The 17449-nt window shown below is 47.4% G+C and overlaps 1 protein-coding gene across 5 annotated transcripts in view; it reads right to left on the bottom strand.

Moving 5' to 3' along the window:
* Positions 1 to 1632: 1632 nt before the first annotated feature.
* PBX2 (PBX homeobox 2) overlaps positions 1633 to 17449 on the bottom strand; it is a 28629-nt gene continuing 12812 nt past the window's right edge. For 3 of the 5 annotated variants that reach the window (XM_075259318.1, XM_075259320.1, XM_075259319.1), the window contains exons 3-9: positions 6483 to 6727; positions 6199 to 6389; positions 5942 to 6077; positions 5624 to 5777; positions 4972 to 5060; positions 4642 to 4725; positions 1633 to 4545 (exon numbers count right to left, since the gene is read on the bottom strand). In XM_075259318.1, coding sequence (XP_075115419.1) covers positions 4453 to 4545; positions 4642 to 4725; positions 4972 to 5060; positions 5624 to 5777; positions 5942 to 6077; positions 6199 to 6389; positions 6483 to 6727 — 992 coding nt within the window. In that variant the 3' untranslated portion in view covers positions 1633 to 4452. The remainder of the gene's footprint in view (positions 4546 to 4641; positions 4726 to 4971; positions 5061 to 5623; positions 5778 to 5941; positions 6078 to 6198; positions 6390 to 6482; positions 6728 to 17449) is intronic. The other 2 variants (XM_075259323.1, XM_075259321.1) reach the window with 2 other exon arrangements.

Genomic DNA, 17449 nt, shown 5'->3' with positions numbered 1-17449 from the left:
CGATTTCCGCAGCAGCCATCTGTGGTCAATGAAAGCGCCATTTTCCAATATGTCTAATATTGATCTCATTGATTTTAATCAAATTTCCTGGAGGCCACAGGGCAGGTCCTAGCGGCCCGCCGTCCGATATCTCTGCAGTTTACGCAGCGTGTGACCAGAATAAGACTAAATCCATCCGCCGCCTCCTTATCCTAAAAAAAACCAAGACGTCGGGTTGACCGGTTTTGTCTTTGCTGCCCAGGGCAACAGTTTCTAACTTTACCACAATAGCCCTTCCATATAGAGAGTTTTGGGGTAGAGGGGGGGGATCGCTTACAAATCCGGCCCCCATCCCTTACATCATCCCGGCTCCGGCCTCTCTTGTTAACACACGTATTAATATTACGACACGGTACGCATTATGCACCCGTAGTGCACGCTACATGAACAGACAGGTCGAGGCAATGGCGACTTATGCAGCAGTCAAGGAGTCTACAGCGCGGAAGGGGTTAATAGGAGGGGAGGGGTGCTCTTATACAAAGGAATCTAAAGACAGTGACAGTTGCCATGGAAACCGGGGAGGCAATTTCTAAAATCATTAGAAGATACAGGGAGGAGGGGGGGGGGGGGGGACGGGAGGCGAATAAACAGAGGGACTGACAGAGATGGAGAAAATGGGAGGGGGGTGCGAGATCGACCAAGGAGAAGAAATAAAAGAAGATTTTGTGTGATTCCTCGTGACAAAGTTAAATAATGGGGTCCGGAGAATGTCGGGGGGGGGGGGGGGGGTTAGGAACAGAGGAGACGGAGACGCAGTTTCTTAGTGATTCCTTTTAATAAATGTGAAAGAAAAAAAAAAATCTGATTCTAAAAACCCCCCCCCCCAAAAATAACAATCGAAAGAAACCAAGAAGAGACCCCCAACAAAAAAAACAGGGAGGGGCAGAAAGTAATAATGATAATACACTCAACACAATGTCTCCCCTAAACATGGCGTCCTATGGCCCAGAGTCCAGGCCTGAGCCGAGAGTACAGGGGGAGAGGGGGTTGTGTGTACGTACACACTCAGCCTACAAAACACACATACACACCCAGATATACCCTGCCCTGTATACAGACACGCAGACTCGTATCCTACACTGACCATCCCGGAACGTGCTCACCTATACAGTCATGGAGGCAGCCCTAGCCCATGACAATACAGCACAAGTCACTGGCAGCAAGGACCGTGCGGGTCATAAATATCTGTGTCATTGAGGCTGTATGGCCAACAAAATGGAGGCCTCCATTGCATGTGGTGCCAGAAGTTACTTGACATTTCCAGAAGTCCTACCGCGTAACTTGTCCTTACTGGCTGGACTGAGCGTGCATGTGTTTTCCGAATAGGGAAAGAGGAGTAGGCCGCTGCCAAACACTTCTGGTGCTGGCTTATCGCCAATGAGAACAAAAGGATTGGGCATATAGATATTCATAAGCCTGATCCTTCTTTCCCTCGAACATCTGACATTGAGGATGGGCCGAATTTCCACCAAACACATTAGTCAGACAGTCCTGTTGAAATTGGCTGACATTACTGAAATGTGTATGGCCAGATGTACCCAACGGGGTAGCAGCTCATCCTACAAACGATCTGGCCCCATGGCGGTGCCAGCGACCGAATCTTGATGTATTTCATATCCTTCAGGCACTCTACAGTACGTATTATTTGGTCCTTGAGAAACCATTGCTGACCGAGTTGACCGTGTATGGTCACTAAAGGTCTCCTAGCACTAACTGAACCCATTGTCCTCCTAGGATCAAACCAACTGCTGGTTGTCCAACTGAAGTCAACTTAGGCCAAGACTTCTACGGCCACATCCATTCTCTTTTTATAAAGAGACCCCAGTAAGATTTCAGACCTCAATGTCAGGTTTGACGTCCATAAGTAGGGTACAAGGACTAAGGGTGGGTTCACACCTGCGCCCGGGTTTCAGTCTTCTGTAGAGAAACTGGAGAAAGGATGGAAACCCAGTGATCAGTTTTCAAACACATTCACTTGAATGGGTTTGCAAAGTGACCACCCATGAGCGTTTTCTGCCTCTCCGCGGTGAGACCAATTTATCCAGTTAAAAAAAAAACAAAAACAAAAAAACGGTCTCAGGGGGCCACACGGTGGCTCAGTGGTTAGCACTGCAGCCTTGCAGCGCTGGAGTCCTTGGTACGAATCCTGCCAAGGGCAAAAAAACATCTGCAAGGAGTTTGTATGTTCTCCCCGTGTTTGCATGGATTTCCATCCCAAACTCCAAAAACATACTCATAGGAAAAAAAAAAAAGTACATTGTGAGCTGTATGTCAGGCTTACAATCTACATAAAAAACACACGGTTTTGAATGGAACATGGGTTTGAAAACTGACCCCTGGGTTTCCGTCCCCTGTCCAGTTTCTCTCAGCAGAAGATGGAAACTCGAACGCAGAGACCGGGCGCAGGTGTGAACCCGCCCTAAGAGTGGATTAGTATTTGAATGTGTACGTGGATGTCTTGTCCATAGCTGACCCCACATGAGTAGTATATCAAAGGGTCTACTAAAGCATTCATTGAATCCAGCATAGCCAAAGGAGGTCAAATGGACCTCAAAGAAGGAGTAAATGTCTCGAATAACAGTTTCATTGACCGACAACTACATTCCACAACCGCCAACCTGATGGAAAATTTGATATACCTGTCTATAAAAATTTTTGGGGTGTCCTCACATGTTCGAGGTATAGTTACATGTATGTAGGTTGTTGGACCAGGCACTGTAACTGCCCAACGTTTGGGCACCAACTAATGTCAATGTGTATCGAGGGTTTAACATATCCGGTCCTTTGTTTCTCCTCCAGAGGGGTCTGAATGTTTCCTCCCTCCATAAATTCAACATGGCCACATAACTGGGGGGAAAACGGGATGACTCTCCGATGTCAATACTGCAGTATCTCCCTGAGAAGAATAGTATGCTGATGTCTCCAAAAAGAGCCATCATATCACAGGTCACAGCACATCAGTCCTGCTCAGTAGTCTCCATAAATGTTCTTCCACTCTCTATTCTCTCTGTATTAGGTGACGTACCGTACCGGTGTGTATCTTTAGAGCGTAACGATACAGTCGCGTCTACACAAGTACACGTTCACCCCTAAGCATTCGTTCACACTCGCCTCATACCCACGAATGTAGTTTAATATATATGTACACCAACACACATGTAACCCCCCCCCTCTCCAGTTCTGTAACTTTTTCTCCAAAAAGCAATAAGAAAAATAAAAGACATCCCTCCCCAAAAAACACAAAATTTTCTAAAACCAACCATATTTGCAACCCAGCACCCCGAAAAATAGAAATTAAAAAATAAGGGGGGGGGAGTGAAGGGGGATTAGAGGGAGACAAAATTCTCACACACCTCACTGCCACCCCCCGTGCAGAAGTGAGAGATATATATAATTTTATTTTTTTTCCCTTTGGAGGTAGTCAAACTTGCGAACGCGTGAACAAAAAGAAAACTCCGAAAAAAAACAAAAAAGAAAAAAGTCTTCTCTATTGGTTATGTGAGCCGCTATGAGGTAATAACGCTGTTCTTTGATTGGCTGAGCCTCAAAGGATTCTGGGTAGACTTTGGAGGGAAGGAGCGAGGAGAATTAAAGTCTTTTTTACTTGTTGCTTTCCCTCCTCTTTGTAGCTCTTTTTGTATTTTCCGGACTTTTTGTTTGTTTGTGTGACGCCTGTATTCGTGTCGCTCCTCCTCGTTTTGCTTCTCCGCACCATCTCCTTCCCTCGCTTTTGTTTAATCCTTTTTGTCTCTTAGGTTTGCCACGATTTGTAACCGGTGTCGTTTTCCCTCTATACTCCACTCTTTTCCTTTGTTTGACCCCCTACTAGCAACTCCCCTCTTCCACCTCCTCTTTACTTGGACTGGATGCCCCCACCATCTACCAATTTTTCTAAGAATTTTTTACATAGGTTTCTCCAGCCCGTGAAGATAGGGTTGTGTAATACATTCATAATGGTCCACCCCAGTTTGGTGGATACCATTCAAGCAGGATGATATTTTAATGTCCATTTCCTCCCGAAACAGGAAGTCACCATTTTCTACTAAGATGACCACTTTTAGTCTTCTTGATCCTTCCCACTTCTGTTAAAATGGCCAAAGGAATGAGCCACCACCTTTTTTTTGGTGTATTTGAAGACCACAGTACCATCCCGTGGAAGGGTATATCTCCTGCTTCGGCACACCGTCGATAAGAGGATGACATCATGGGGTTGTCCAGCTAGCTCTTTACTGAATCACAGATGCCCACTTCAAGAAAGTGGTGAGAGGAAGCTTGGGTGAAAGTAGGAAGGGACGGAGAGAGAGTTCCCACACTCTCTGTCCTGTTTGACCCAAGTTACAGAGTTCAGTTCATGGACAAACCATAGTTTGTTGGAGGGGTGTCGGGGGAGAAGCATCGAGAGGAGGAGAGTGCTCAGTTAGAGGTGTCAGAGTGTACACTGCCTGGTCCTTCTGTTGGGGAAGTGACAGAGGAGGGGGTGACTGCCTCTTGCCACCCTCCATTGGCCTAAAAACAATGAAAGTAAAGAAGATGTTGGAAATACAAAAACATTACACTATCCAGAAAGATGGAGACATTCTTGAAGCCCATCTATAGTCTTACCCGAATCTCCCGAGGGCTGTACATTTGATTTGCCGATAAACTGTCACTGTAACCAGGACCCATCGTGTGACGCAAGGACTCCACCTTCAAGGAAAATATAGAGTACAGGTTGAGGGAAAAGTTAAGAACAAAAAGAAACAAAAAAGTCAAGCAAATAAGATGTGGAGAAGAATTAAAAAAATAAAAAATAAAAGTGTGATGGGGAAAAAATACACCTGGATGACAAACAGGAGAAGAAGTGTACACGATGGAGAATACTGAGCAGATTATGTATAGAGCGATGAAAACAAACAAAAATAATAATAGCGGGTAAGGGGACCTAAAACTGACCTGTGAGGGGGGGTAAGAATCCCCGTTTAAGCCCTGCATCGCCATGAACATGTCATTAGATCCAGACAAGTTGAATGAGCCACCAGAACCTGAGAGAAGAACGAGATAGAGGAGAAAATATAGAAGATTGAAGGGACACAGTGGTGGAGCAAGACAGGAGATGAAGGAAGGAAAAATGGTGGAGGTCCCAGTATACAAGGAGGCCAAGGATAAGACGAAGTAACAGGATGGAATGTGGATAAATGGAGAGTCAACGAGAGGTGAAGGGATGGAGTTCAAGGAGTAGACATGGATAAAGCATTGGTTTTTGAGAATTTTGGAGGAACGTGGATTTTCCATAAAGGTCCGACCATTGGGGATGGGTACAGAATTGGAGGTTTAGATATGCAAGTGTGTATGGTTTACAAAGAACAAGTAAGGAGGAAGAAGAAGAAGAAGAATTGGAATGGAAATGACAGAATGGAAAAGTAGAAAAGGAACAAAGAACAGTAGTTAGATGGGACTGCAGCCTAAAGTTACGGCTCAGTTAACTAACCACCCAGGTGTAAGATGACTATTTTATAGAGTGTGTTTTACCTAATAACATTTTACATGGAGTACATCCTGATGAACAGTCCCCCATACTTGCCCAGGAACATTTAGGATGACCTACCGGCAGATGTTGGGGTTGTTGGAGAATTGGCTCCACTGTGGCCTCCCTGCGTTACAGTAACTGCGGTCTTCACTGCGTAGATGTTGGCCTCCTCTTGGAATTTTCCGATGTTTTTCTTGTACCTTATTCTCTTATTCCCAAACCAATTGGAGACCTGTAAAATGGAAACGCGGTACACAATGCACACTGTATATCCTGTATTTGGAAACCGTTCTAGGTCAGCCATCAAAAAAAATTGATTGGAAAATTGATTCTTACCATTTCCCCCAGAATTACTCCAAACCCTACATGAGACTATTGAGCAGTGACATTATTTACCTGTGATACAGTGATACCGCACTTCTTTGCGAGTTCCTCTTTTGCCTCTTCACTAGGGTAGGGGTTACTGAGGTGTGAGTAGAAGTATTCGTTGAGGACTTCCGTCGCCTGTTTACTAAAGTTCCTCCTCTTTCGTCTAAAAGTTTAAAAAGTTAGAACTGTATCAAATACTTCCGAACACCTCCAAGAACAGCCCGTTTACTGCCCTTCACATATGTCCACATTTTGTGTCTACGAATCCTACACCCCCCACCTACCTTGCATCTAAGAACCGAGATCGAAGGATCATGACCGCTTCACATGTGGACTGCTTGAGCTGCATCTGGATCGAACTAAACTTTCTGTGGATAATCCCGACCATCCTCTCGATCTCTTTGGGGGAGATGGGTCTGGTTCGACTCTGTTCCCTTAAAAGGTTCATGACGTGTGTGGTGAACTCATTACATGCCTGGGAAACAAAAGGGGGTAAAAGAAAAATTCAAAAACTATTCCAAAAATGTCGCCTCTTCTCTTACTTCATCCTAGACGTCATCCACCTCACCTGCTCGTACTTTTCCAATTCTGCGTGGTAAATTTGCCTGATTTGGGAAAGTTTGTTCCTGTAGTCTGAGTGTTCTATAGAGTTATCGGGAGAAACCCCACCGGACGCCGCAGCGGCTGCAGCCGCCGCCGCGGATCCTCCTCCCTTTTCTGGTCCTGCCACTCCTTCCGCCAACAACATATTGTCCAAGCGCATTAACTGGGGGTCGACAGGCTCTTCTTCTTGGTTGTTTCGGATGCTGAGACCTGGGAAGAGAAGGAAAAACACTGGTCATTGTACAGTAGGTCGCTACGTTGCAAAAAGTGGACTGGACCTTTCACATGAGCAGTAGTGGGTGTTGGTTAGACAATGAGGGAGTCTGATGGTGTCACACTTGAGCGATTTGTCAAGGAACAGGAGGGAAAAAAATAACAATGGCCAGGAATATGCCAAATACTTGGTGCGCTCCGAGACTGATTTCATATTGTGGGTGTATCTGGAATAGTTGAGGCGTAATACAACAGGCAGGTTACTACATGTATGTACAACATATACCGTATACTGGCGTCACCACCATCCATACAGTGTCAGACACACAGCCCTTAGGACCGTATAAAGGGGATTATATGGATCTCCAATCCTCCTGACTGGAAGACGAGAGATCCTCCTGCACCGCAGTCTGCCGGGGCTTGTGGATGTTTTTGCGTTTTGGATGGAATAATACAAATTTAATATCAAATACTTAATCTGATGATTTCATTACGTGTTTTTATTAAGTGGCTGGCACAAAACCCAGGAATCCAGGAAGTGGCGGTGCCAAGAAACCAATAAAACTCACCGAGGACACAACACAAATGCACAGAACGAGCTTAGCCCTGGGAAACGGAGGCCGGAATTATTCGGAAACCTAAAAGGTTCTTTACGCCTCCGCTTACAGGGCACGAGTCATCGGAACGTAAAGGAAAATTTTCATATAGATAGAATTTTTTTTATCGGAGGTGGCGAGGACAATAGTTGGCTTCAAAAATGTATTTGTAGTTGTCCCCAGCCCTGTGCATGCTATACGCCACCACTGGTCCTACAACTACAACTCCCAGCATGCTCTGACAGCGCACCAGATGGAGACTCTATTCTGCAAATACCCTTTCGATGTGCATAGGGTAAGGCCCGCCTGTGGCGTACACCCCCTGCCCTGGTCTTGTACACTTCAAATCTGCGTTGTATAAAGTATAAGAGCGGGGCGATCGTGTCTATATTACGGAGAAGTGTGCGACTTCACCCTGAGCACATTCGCTCCATCCGTGCAGCGTTTCCTGTCTTTCCAGCCCTTCCCCCCTCTCAGCCAATCCGCTCTCTCAGACAAGCAGAGGCTCCCAGCCACCGTCGCTGTGGAGACGACCTAGCGACGACCTTTTCTCCCGCCACAGCAACAGCAGAGGAAACATGGCTGCCATAGCAACCCGGGGGGGGGGGGGGGTGTCCTACAAAATGGGGAGAAATAGGGAAAGGCGTGAAGGAGGAAGGGGCAGAAGACTGGGGGCATAGCCGGGGGAGGGGGAAGACTTTATATACACAAAAGGGGGGCCGTCTATACATGGCGTCCAACATGGCGCAGCTGACAGGAAGTGCTAAGCCTTCGGAAATATGGCCGAACACTAGATTTCCTGAGTAGATATGATATACCGTAGGACATACGTCTCAGTATATATATAACAGATATTCCAGCGTTGGGATTTCCCACGTAGGCCGAAATTTACTACAAGTCTACAGAACTGTCAACCCTAGCAGTATACAGTATCGCAATACTCGATATATACATTATCACATACAGTACACTTCCAATAATTTGGCACCAAGTTATAGACTGGGGCGTACTTGAGGGGGTACAGTCGCGGTCCAAGAGTCTAAGGGCTAGTTCACACGTGAGTATAAGGGGAGGTTTTTGACAGCGGATTTCGCGTCCAAAACCTCCCCTTATAATGGTGGTCTATGGAGACCGCCGGGCTTCTGTTCTCCGCTAGCGGCGAGCTGCTGCTAGCGGCGAAAAGAAAGGACATGTCCTTTCTTCAGGCGGAAGCCGCGCAGGCTCAGCCGCGCGGCTTCTGCCCCCGGCAGCTCCCTCCTATGTCGGCTCATTCATTTGAGCCGACAGCAGAGGGTTAAGCCGCGACAGCAATGGTCGCGGCGGGCGGGTTTTGACAAGAGAGAGACGTGGCTCGCCGCGTCTCTCTCTCTGTCAAAACCCGCGCGGGCAGTTCACGTGTGAACTAGCCCTTAGGGTGCCTGTAAGGAGACTCTTCCCAACATGAGGAAACCAGTAGTATAGCCAATATGTTACAGTAGGGGGGCCCGGTACAGATTTTGCACAGGGGCCCAGGAGCTTACACCTCTGGTTACAGACGTCTTATAGTCCGTTCTCGACGTCTTATAGTCCGTTCTCGACGTCTTATAGTCCGTTCTCGACGTCTTATAGTCCGTTCTCGCCGTCTTTTGAAATGGAAGGTTATGGAACGGTTCCGGGCCGGATTATCCTGAGTCAAAGACCGACCTGACCCGACCATTCAATCGGTGAACAGAAATAGACATGTCCTATTTTTTTGATGCACAAAGTACTTGGTCGTGTGAATAGCTCATTCATTCTGGTTTTGGTGTTTGAAGTCTCCGTGACCCTCGTGTGACAGCTGTGTCGTGGGCCCCGGGTTCACCGTGTACGCAGCAGATGTCAGACTGATGAAGGCCTCGGAGCCGCACCGCAGTCATGAAGGCTACAACAATTCTAGGCCTCATGCACACAAAGGCGTTCTCGTCAGCGTGTTGTATCTATGGACCTATACACGACCGGGACTACCACCGGGTCCATATGACTGAGCCACAAAACGAAGAGCAAGTCATATTGTGGCTCAGTCTCATACGTTGAAGTGATAGGGTCCAGGAAGAAGATGGACGGCTCACAGATACTATCCCACGTGATGTCCGCTATGTTTTTCACAGACTCAAACAAGACGTGTAGCTTTAGGGTACAAGAATATTAGGACATAGGAGACTGGTCACTATTTTATTCCAAAAAGCACAGAAGATATCATTGAAAGTGAAGGGGTGTTCCATGATTTAACCTAAATGGGGCACTTCTAGCTCCCCCTCTGATCAGACATATTCCCAACATTGCATAGCGCCATCTTTTCCATATGGATGTGTCAGGTACTGCAGCTCAGTCCAAATTCAAACAGAACTTTGTGTCAGTACCAACAGGCCTTGTGTAAGCACCCAGCATAGAGACTGGGTCCTACTGGGCTTAGGGAAGGGGGGCTTGGTGATCTGGGTAACCAAACGAAAATCATTGTAGTCAGGGGACCCAATATGACACTACTGCCAAGGACGCACATACACAGGAGTCGGTACTAGCCACAAGAGTTTTGCTGCATCTGTGAAGGGTTCCGGGAGTTGGACACCCCATAGATTAACCTTTGATGGCCTCATCCTGTATTACCCCTTTAAATTCTCACCTAAAGGGGTAGCTGGGGAACAGGATCCGTCAACTAATCCATCATAAAGAGAATGAGGCCGAACAAGGCCCACATTATTAAATACACACACATTCTCTGGCGGCCGACTACAAGTCCCAGGACAAACCGGCGTACATATCTATTCCAACTGCGTAAATCTATAATATGAACTACAATGAGGCCTGCGGCCGGCGATGGTGGCCATTCCCTGCAGGTAGCGCGGAGCAGACATGGCAGAGGTTGTGCCTGTACGTGCAGGGGGCTGTCCGGCGCTTAACGAGACCTGATTAACGAGCCTCCTTGTTTACTCTCCCAGATGAAGGCGATTCATAACAGATAATTACACAACCCTGTCACAATTATGTAATTAACACCAAGATATTAATGGGGAGGCTGGGCAGCGGTGTGACACCGATATTATCCGGAGCGCTCACACACGCGGCGGGGGCACAGCTGTGCCTGCAGATATCACACACAGCACAGACTGGCACGCCAGGTAATGCCCATTGTAGGCGGCTGCTCGTTTCACGAAGCCCTCCGGCCTCTCAGCGAGGCGGCGATGCTTTTAATTACTCCTGCGGTTTAGGAAGTGGCAGTAGATGGCATCTTATTTTACCAAATAAGAAACAAGCCGAAGTCCGGCTCATCTCCTCTCGCTCAGCAGTCTATTGTTCTCTGTTATCGGCCAGATGTCTCCTCCACAGAGATGGACCATGAAGAATCTGCCAGCTGAGGCCGCAGGCCAGAATTTTTGTCTGGCTATATATTCCAATTTTGGTCACTTGTAAACCAGTCTAGGCCTCAGGTCTTATTCAGGCGTAGCTATAAGGGGTGCAGCGGTAGCAGTCACTACCGGGCTCTAGACCCTGAGGGGGCCCCTAAAGATCCGGCCCCTTTACAGATTTTGCGCCGGGGGCTTCTAGGTATGCCTCTGGCCTTATCCACATGTCTGCATTTTGTGGACATGCGGTGCCTGTGGTAATCATGAACTGTATGCAGAGCCATTAAGGTCTATGGGCCCGTGAAAAATCACATACCCATAGACATTATACAATGTAAGAAATATAAGTCTATAACCAGAACCAGCATATCACTCCAGCCCTACAGATAGATAGGTTACTGTCACCAGACCCAGCATATCACCCCAGTCCTGCAGATAGATAGGTTACTGTCACCAGAACCAGCATATCACCCCAGCCCTGCAGATAGATAGGTTACTGTCACCAGAACCAGCATATCACCCCAGCACTGCAGATAGATAGGTTACTGTCACCAGACCCAGCATATCACCCCAGCCCTGCAGATAGATAGGTTACTGTCACCAGAACCAGCATATCACTCCAGCCCTACAGATAGATAGGTTACTGTCACCAGACCCAGCATATCACCCCAGCCCTGCAGATAGATAGGTTACTGTCACCAGAACCAGCATATCACTCCAGCCCTACAGATAGATAGGTTACTGTCACCAGACCCAGCATATCACTCCAGCCCTGCAGATAGATAGGTTACTGTCACCAGACCCAGCATATCACCCCAGCCCTGCAGATAGATAGGTTACTGTCACCAGAACCAGCATATCACCCCAGCCCTGCAGATAGATAGGTTACTGTCACCAGAACCAGCATATCACTCCAGCCCTACAGATAGATAGGTTACTGTCACCAGACCCAGCATATCACTCCAGCCCTGCAGATAGATAGGTTACTGTCACCAGACCCAGCATATCACCCCAGCCCTGCAGATAGATAGGTTACTGTCACCAGAACCAGCATATCACCCCAGCCCTGCAGATAGATAGGTTACTGTCACCAGAACCAGCATATCACCCCAGCCCTGCAGATAGATAGGTTACTGTCACCAGAACCAGCATATCACCCCAGCCCTGCAGATAGATAGGTTACTGTCACCAGACCAAGTATATCACCCCAGCCCTGCAGATAGATAGGTTACTGTCACCAGAACCAGCATATCACCCCAGCCCTGCAGATAGATAGGTTACTGTCACCAGACCCAGTATATCACCCCAGCCCTGCAGATAGATAGGTTACTGTCACCAGACCCAGCATATCACCCCAGTCCTGCAGACAGATAGGTTACTGTCACCAGACCCAGCATATCACCCCAGCCCTGCAGATAGATAGGTTACTGTCACCAGACCCAGCATATCACCCCAGCCCTGCAGATAGATAGGTTACTGTCACCAGACCCAGCATATCACCCCAGCCCTGCAGATAGATAGGTTACTGTCACCAGAACCAGCATATCACCCCAGCCCTGCAGATAGATAGGTTAGTGTCACCAGAACCAGCATATAACCCCAGTCCTGCAGATAGATAGGTTAAAATCACTGCCTCCATTGCTGAGATATTGCCAGTTTTCTTATTTGGCAATGCTCCAAGGAGCTAATTTGCATATTGACAAAAACAGCAATATTAGAAACGAAGGCAGTGATTCACAAGGGGAAACGCCATGTGATTCAAGTTCTGGTGACAGTAACCTATCTATCTGCAGGGCTGGGGTGATATGCTGGTTCTGGTGACACTAACCTATCTATCTGCAGGGCTGGGGTGATATACTGCGGACTGGTGACCCTAACCCAATAAAAGAAAGGCCTAACTTTTGCAGGCACTTCCTGGCTCTTGTACTTAACTACATTGCAAGAACCATCTTGGGTAGAAAAAGTGGGTGGTGGAGACCCCTGGGTTCCTCAATATCAGTACAACAGTGGTATTCTCTGTGATGGTGATACCCGGGCCACTGTGGAGCCGATTGTCAGATTACTGTATCGGCTATGGAGGAAGCCTCGGAGCGTTGTCTACAACTTAACCAATCTCTGTCCTATTCTTACCAGTCGGCATTTCAAGTATAATCAATAAGACCCGGAGAGACGGAGAATCCTTCTGACTGGACGTCTCAATGCACCGACTACTTCACTAGACTTTCAGGCAGGGCAGAGAAATTATTATTACTGGCTGCTCTTCACGTGTAAATAGGACACGATTATCATAAGTAAATGACACGCCATAGTGTGTACAGACGCCAAGGCTGCAGCATATCCTGATCCAACAAGAATGTCACGTCTATGGGGACAGTCTAACATTTCCTATTAGATGGGAAGGGTTGGACGTTACTCATCTAATCCTGACTGGCGGCCACTTCTCTTCATTTGCCCATAGAGGTAACATGCATGCCAGGTCCAAGGTAAGTTAAACAAGGACCCTTAAAGGAGAGATTTGAAGAAGGAGGAGAGATAAGCTGCGGAAGATCTGGCGTCGCTTATCTGGGAATACTTGTACAGGTAAAAATCTTTTTTGGCTAGCAAGTTTTGAGTCATCCTACGGTTCTCTGCAACCCCCCGAATGGAATACGTTTATTCTGTCTGCATGTCAGTCTTCACTGTTGCCCTAGTATTCTATTCATGAACCAGGAGCACCTTCTTACCGGTTGTACACTGCTCTTTATCACATGGCCTAATACACAGCACAGTCAGTGAAACCTTGCCTTGGCAATTTGTCTGACTCCCTCTTGGATATAGGATTTCTGTGACTGTAATGATACATTATTCCGCAGGCTGCAGTGTTTTTTTTTTACCAATTGAAAGGATTTTTGTTGCCCAGAAACCCTTGTTTGTAATTGCTCATTACACAGATACACTAGAAATTATTCCAAGAAGCGCTCGGATTATTGTCCTATCAACCGAGAAACTAATTGTGTTTACGCCCATCATAACAGCGGCGTCTGCCGCCTGCCAAGATCTATTCTAGCAGATAGTAGTGAGTGCTCTTACCCCGTCCCCATCTCCTCGCTAAATAATCATACATGTTAGGTCACAAGCACAAAATATTTCACGTCTTGGGTAGGGCCTGAGGGCCAACCGTACAAGGCCACAGCCAAGGGCCAACCGTACAAGGCCACAGCCAAGGGCCAACCGTACAAGGCCACAGCCAAGGGCCAACCGTACAAGGCTACAGCCAAGGGCCAACCGTTATAGGCCACAGCCAAGGGCCAACCGTACAAGGCTACAGCCAAGGGCCAACTGTTATAGGCCACAGCCAAGGGCCAACCGTACAAGGCTACAGCCAAGGGCCAACCGTACAAGGCTACAGCCAAGGGCCAAACGTACAAGGCCACAGCCAAGGGCCAACCGTACAAGGCCACAGCTAAGGGCCAACCGTACAAGGCTACAGCCAAGGGCCAATCGTACAAGAGCACAGCCAAGGGCCAACCATACAAGGCTACAGTCAAGGACCAACCGTACAAGGCTAAAGCCAAGGGCCAACAGTACATAGCTACAGCAAAGGGCCAACCGTACAAGGCTACAGCCAAGGGCCAACCGTATAAGGCTACAGCCAAGGGCCAACCGTACAAGGCTACAGCCAAGGGCCAACCGTATAAGGCTACAGCCAAGGGCCAACCGTACAAGGCTACAGCCAAGGGCCAACCGTATAAGGCTACAGCCAAGGGCCAACCGTACAAGGCTACAGCCAAGGGCCAACCGTAGAAGGCTACAGCCAATGGCCAACCGTTCCAGACCACAGTCAAGGACCAACCATTACAGACCACAGCCAAGGGTCAACTGTTCCTGGCCATAGCTAAGGACCAACAATCCCTCACCACAGCTAAAGGACAACCATTTATGCTCCATACAGTTGATGTCACCTGATAGTCAGAAAACCCCTTCCCCGTTCATGAAGATGTTTCACATTCAGTGATGTCACTGAGCCCGATGTGGTGATGTCACTAGCTCTAGATTTGCCTCATGTTCTTATGGCCTACATATATGTTGTGTCGTGGGTTGTGAGGTCGTGGTATGATGGACCATTGGTATGTTGCCGATTTTTGCCACAGCCTGCAGTGTTAGATGGCACTACATGGACACTACAGCAGTGGCTTATACAATTCAACGGACACCATGTAATACTTCTTCCCTCCTGGGGAGGCACTGCAGGGAAATGCAACGCTTCTAGATTTTCCCAGATATTAGGCTGGTCTTTGCAGGTCCTATCCGGGGGCCACTTTATTATTATATATTAACAAGTAGGGATTATTCAAAGTGGAGAATCCCTTTAAGTAGTGATTACCTAGTGTGTTCATTTCATTAAAATCGTTGCCTCTCTGTTTGTGCCACAAGGTTTAAGGGGCCCCTGGAAGTAGGGGGGCCTAGCCCGGGGGAAGGGTGCTATGCAGAGATGTAGGTGCTACAGCACAGACTATATCTGTATCTTGAATGTTCCAGCGACATTTATTGTATAGTTTTGCAAAGTCTGGAAATAAGTTGATGGGGAGACACCGGAGAATGTTATATATACATATATATAGAATACGTAGATGTATAGTCTTATGAGTATATTCTATACCTCTGCACACGAGAGAGGGGGGAGCACAGACAATGGTGGCAAGGGACTAGGAGCACGCAGCAGAGGAGGCAGCCAGGGGAGATGGAAATGGAGGCCGCACAAGATTATATGTGTTCGCACTGTCAGACATTTGATCTGTTCTTGCCCTCCCCCGCTCCATTACCAACCTCTCAGTGGGGGGGTAGAGGGTTGGGGGGGGGGGGGACTCTCATTAAACTGGAGGAGAGGAGGAGGAGGAGGGGAGACCTGGAGTCCATGATCCTCTATTGTTATACAAATTACTAGCCGCCCCCCTGTTCACCCTCAGAGGCCTCTTGTACATATGTAAACAGTTGTGGACCGAACATGTGCGGCTCATAACAGAGTGTGGGGGCGACACGCTGAGCGGGGACACGTCTATATATGTATTATTTATTATACACTTAGGCTAGGGCTGCCCATAGGCACGCGGAGTAGGCCACAATCACACAAATATATTATCGGATTGTATCCTTGTACTATCAATGGATAGTTGGGGAAGATGGAGATAAGCGGCGTCTACGTACTGAGATAATATACAGATTTATAAGAACATTAGGCTGACGGTGACCTTATAGCATAACCATCTTAGTACAGCGTAGAAGTATACATCACGTATAGGCAGGCAGCCATGATGGTTATTGGGAGACAATGAATGGTGGATACCCTAAGACCTCGTGTCTCGTCAGGATATCCTCCGTCTCTATTACAGCTCTGAAGGCACTAAACGGCGCGGCGCTCGGCGCTACATGACAGGGGGCAGGTCCGTCACCTCAGTTGCCATAGTAGCCAGGAGGAGAGGGCAGAGAGCAGCGTGCTCGCACCCCAAGACCCCTACCCCGCGCTGCCTGTCATGGAGCTTGTAGCCAAAGAAAGCCTCCCCGCTGGGAAAATGCAAATACCCAGAGTAAGAGAACCACAATGTACGACCACTGACTGCTTCAAAGGGGAAAATCCTCCTAATACTGAAGTCTGTGGAAATAAGTAGATAGGCCAGTCTGCTCGTCTAATAAGCTTCCACAGAGGCTGTCATTCTGCTTTCCCAGAGTCCTGCATGATACAGTTACCACCTTATGTTCCCTAATCTTCCATTCCAGCCATTCTGTGGATGCACCACCTGGAGAGGGCTGCAATGGTGGCCATACAGGACTGACCTGGGTTAGGTTGGATGGTGTCCTGGGAACAACCTGCTATTACTATTCCATTCTATTGTATACGGTACTATGCAGTGCCCAAATAAATACAGGGATCCAGTGCCCATATAATACAGGTATACAGTGCTCAAATAATACAGACATACAGTGCCCATATAATACAGACATGCAGTGCCCGTATAATACAGGCATACAGTGCCCATATAATACAGACATGCAGTGCCCATATAATACAGGCATACAGTGCCCATATAATACAGACATGCAGTGCCCATATAATACAGACATACAGTGCCCATATAATACAGACATGCAGTGCCCATATAATACAGACATACAGTGCCCATATAACACAGACATGCAGTGCCCATATAATACAGGCATACAGTGCCCATATAATACAGACATGCAGTGCCCATATAATACAGGCATACAGTGCCCATATAACACAGACATGCAGTGCCCATATAATACAGGCATCAAGTGCCCATATAACACAGACATACAGTGCCCATATAATACAGGCATACAGTGCCCATATAATACAGGCATACAGTGATCAAATAATACAGGCATACAGTGCCCATATAACACAGACATGCAGTGCCCATATAATACAGGCATACAGTGCCCATATAATACAGGCATACAGTGATCAAATAATACAGGCATACAGTGCCCATATAACACAGACATGCAGTGCCCATATAATACAGACATACAGTGCCCATATAACACAGACATGCAGTGCCCATATAATACAGGCATACAATGCTCAAATAATACAAGCATACAGTGCCCATATAATACAGACATGCAGTGCCCATATAATTCAGACATACAGTGCCCATATAACACAGACTTGCAGTGCCCATATAATACAGACATACAGTGCCCATATAACACAGACATACAGTGCCCATATAATACAGGCATACAGTGCCCATATAATA

Source organism: Leptodactylus fuscus, chromosome 11, assembly GCF_031893055.1.
Source record: "Leptodactylus fuscus isolate aLepFus1 chromosome 11, aLepFus1.hap2, whole genome shotgun sequence".
NCBI lineage: Eukaryota > Metazoa > Chordata > Amphibia > Anura > Leptodactylidae > Leptodactylus > Leptodactylus fuscus.
This window is presented reverse-complemented; position numbering and strand designations above follow the sequence as displayed.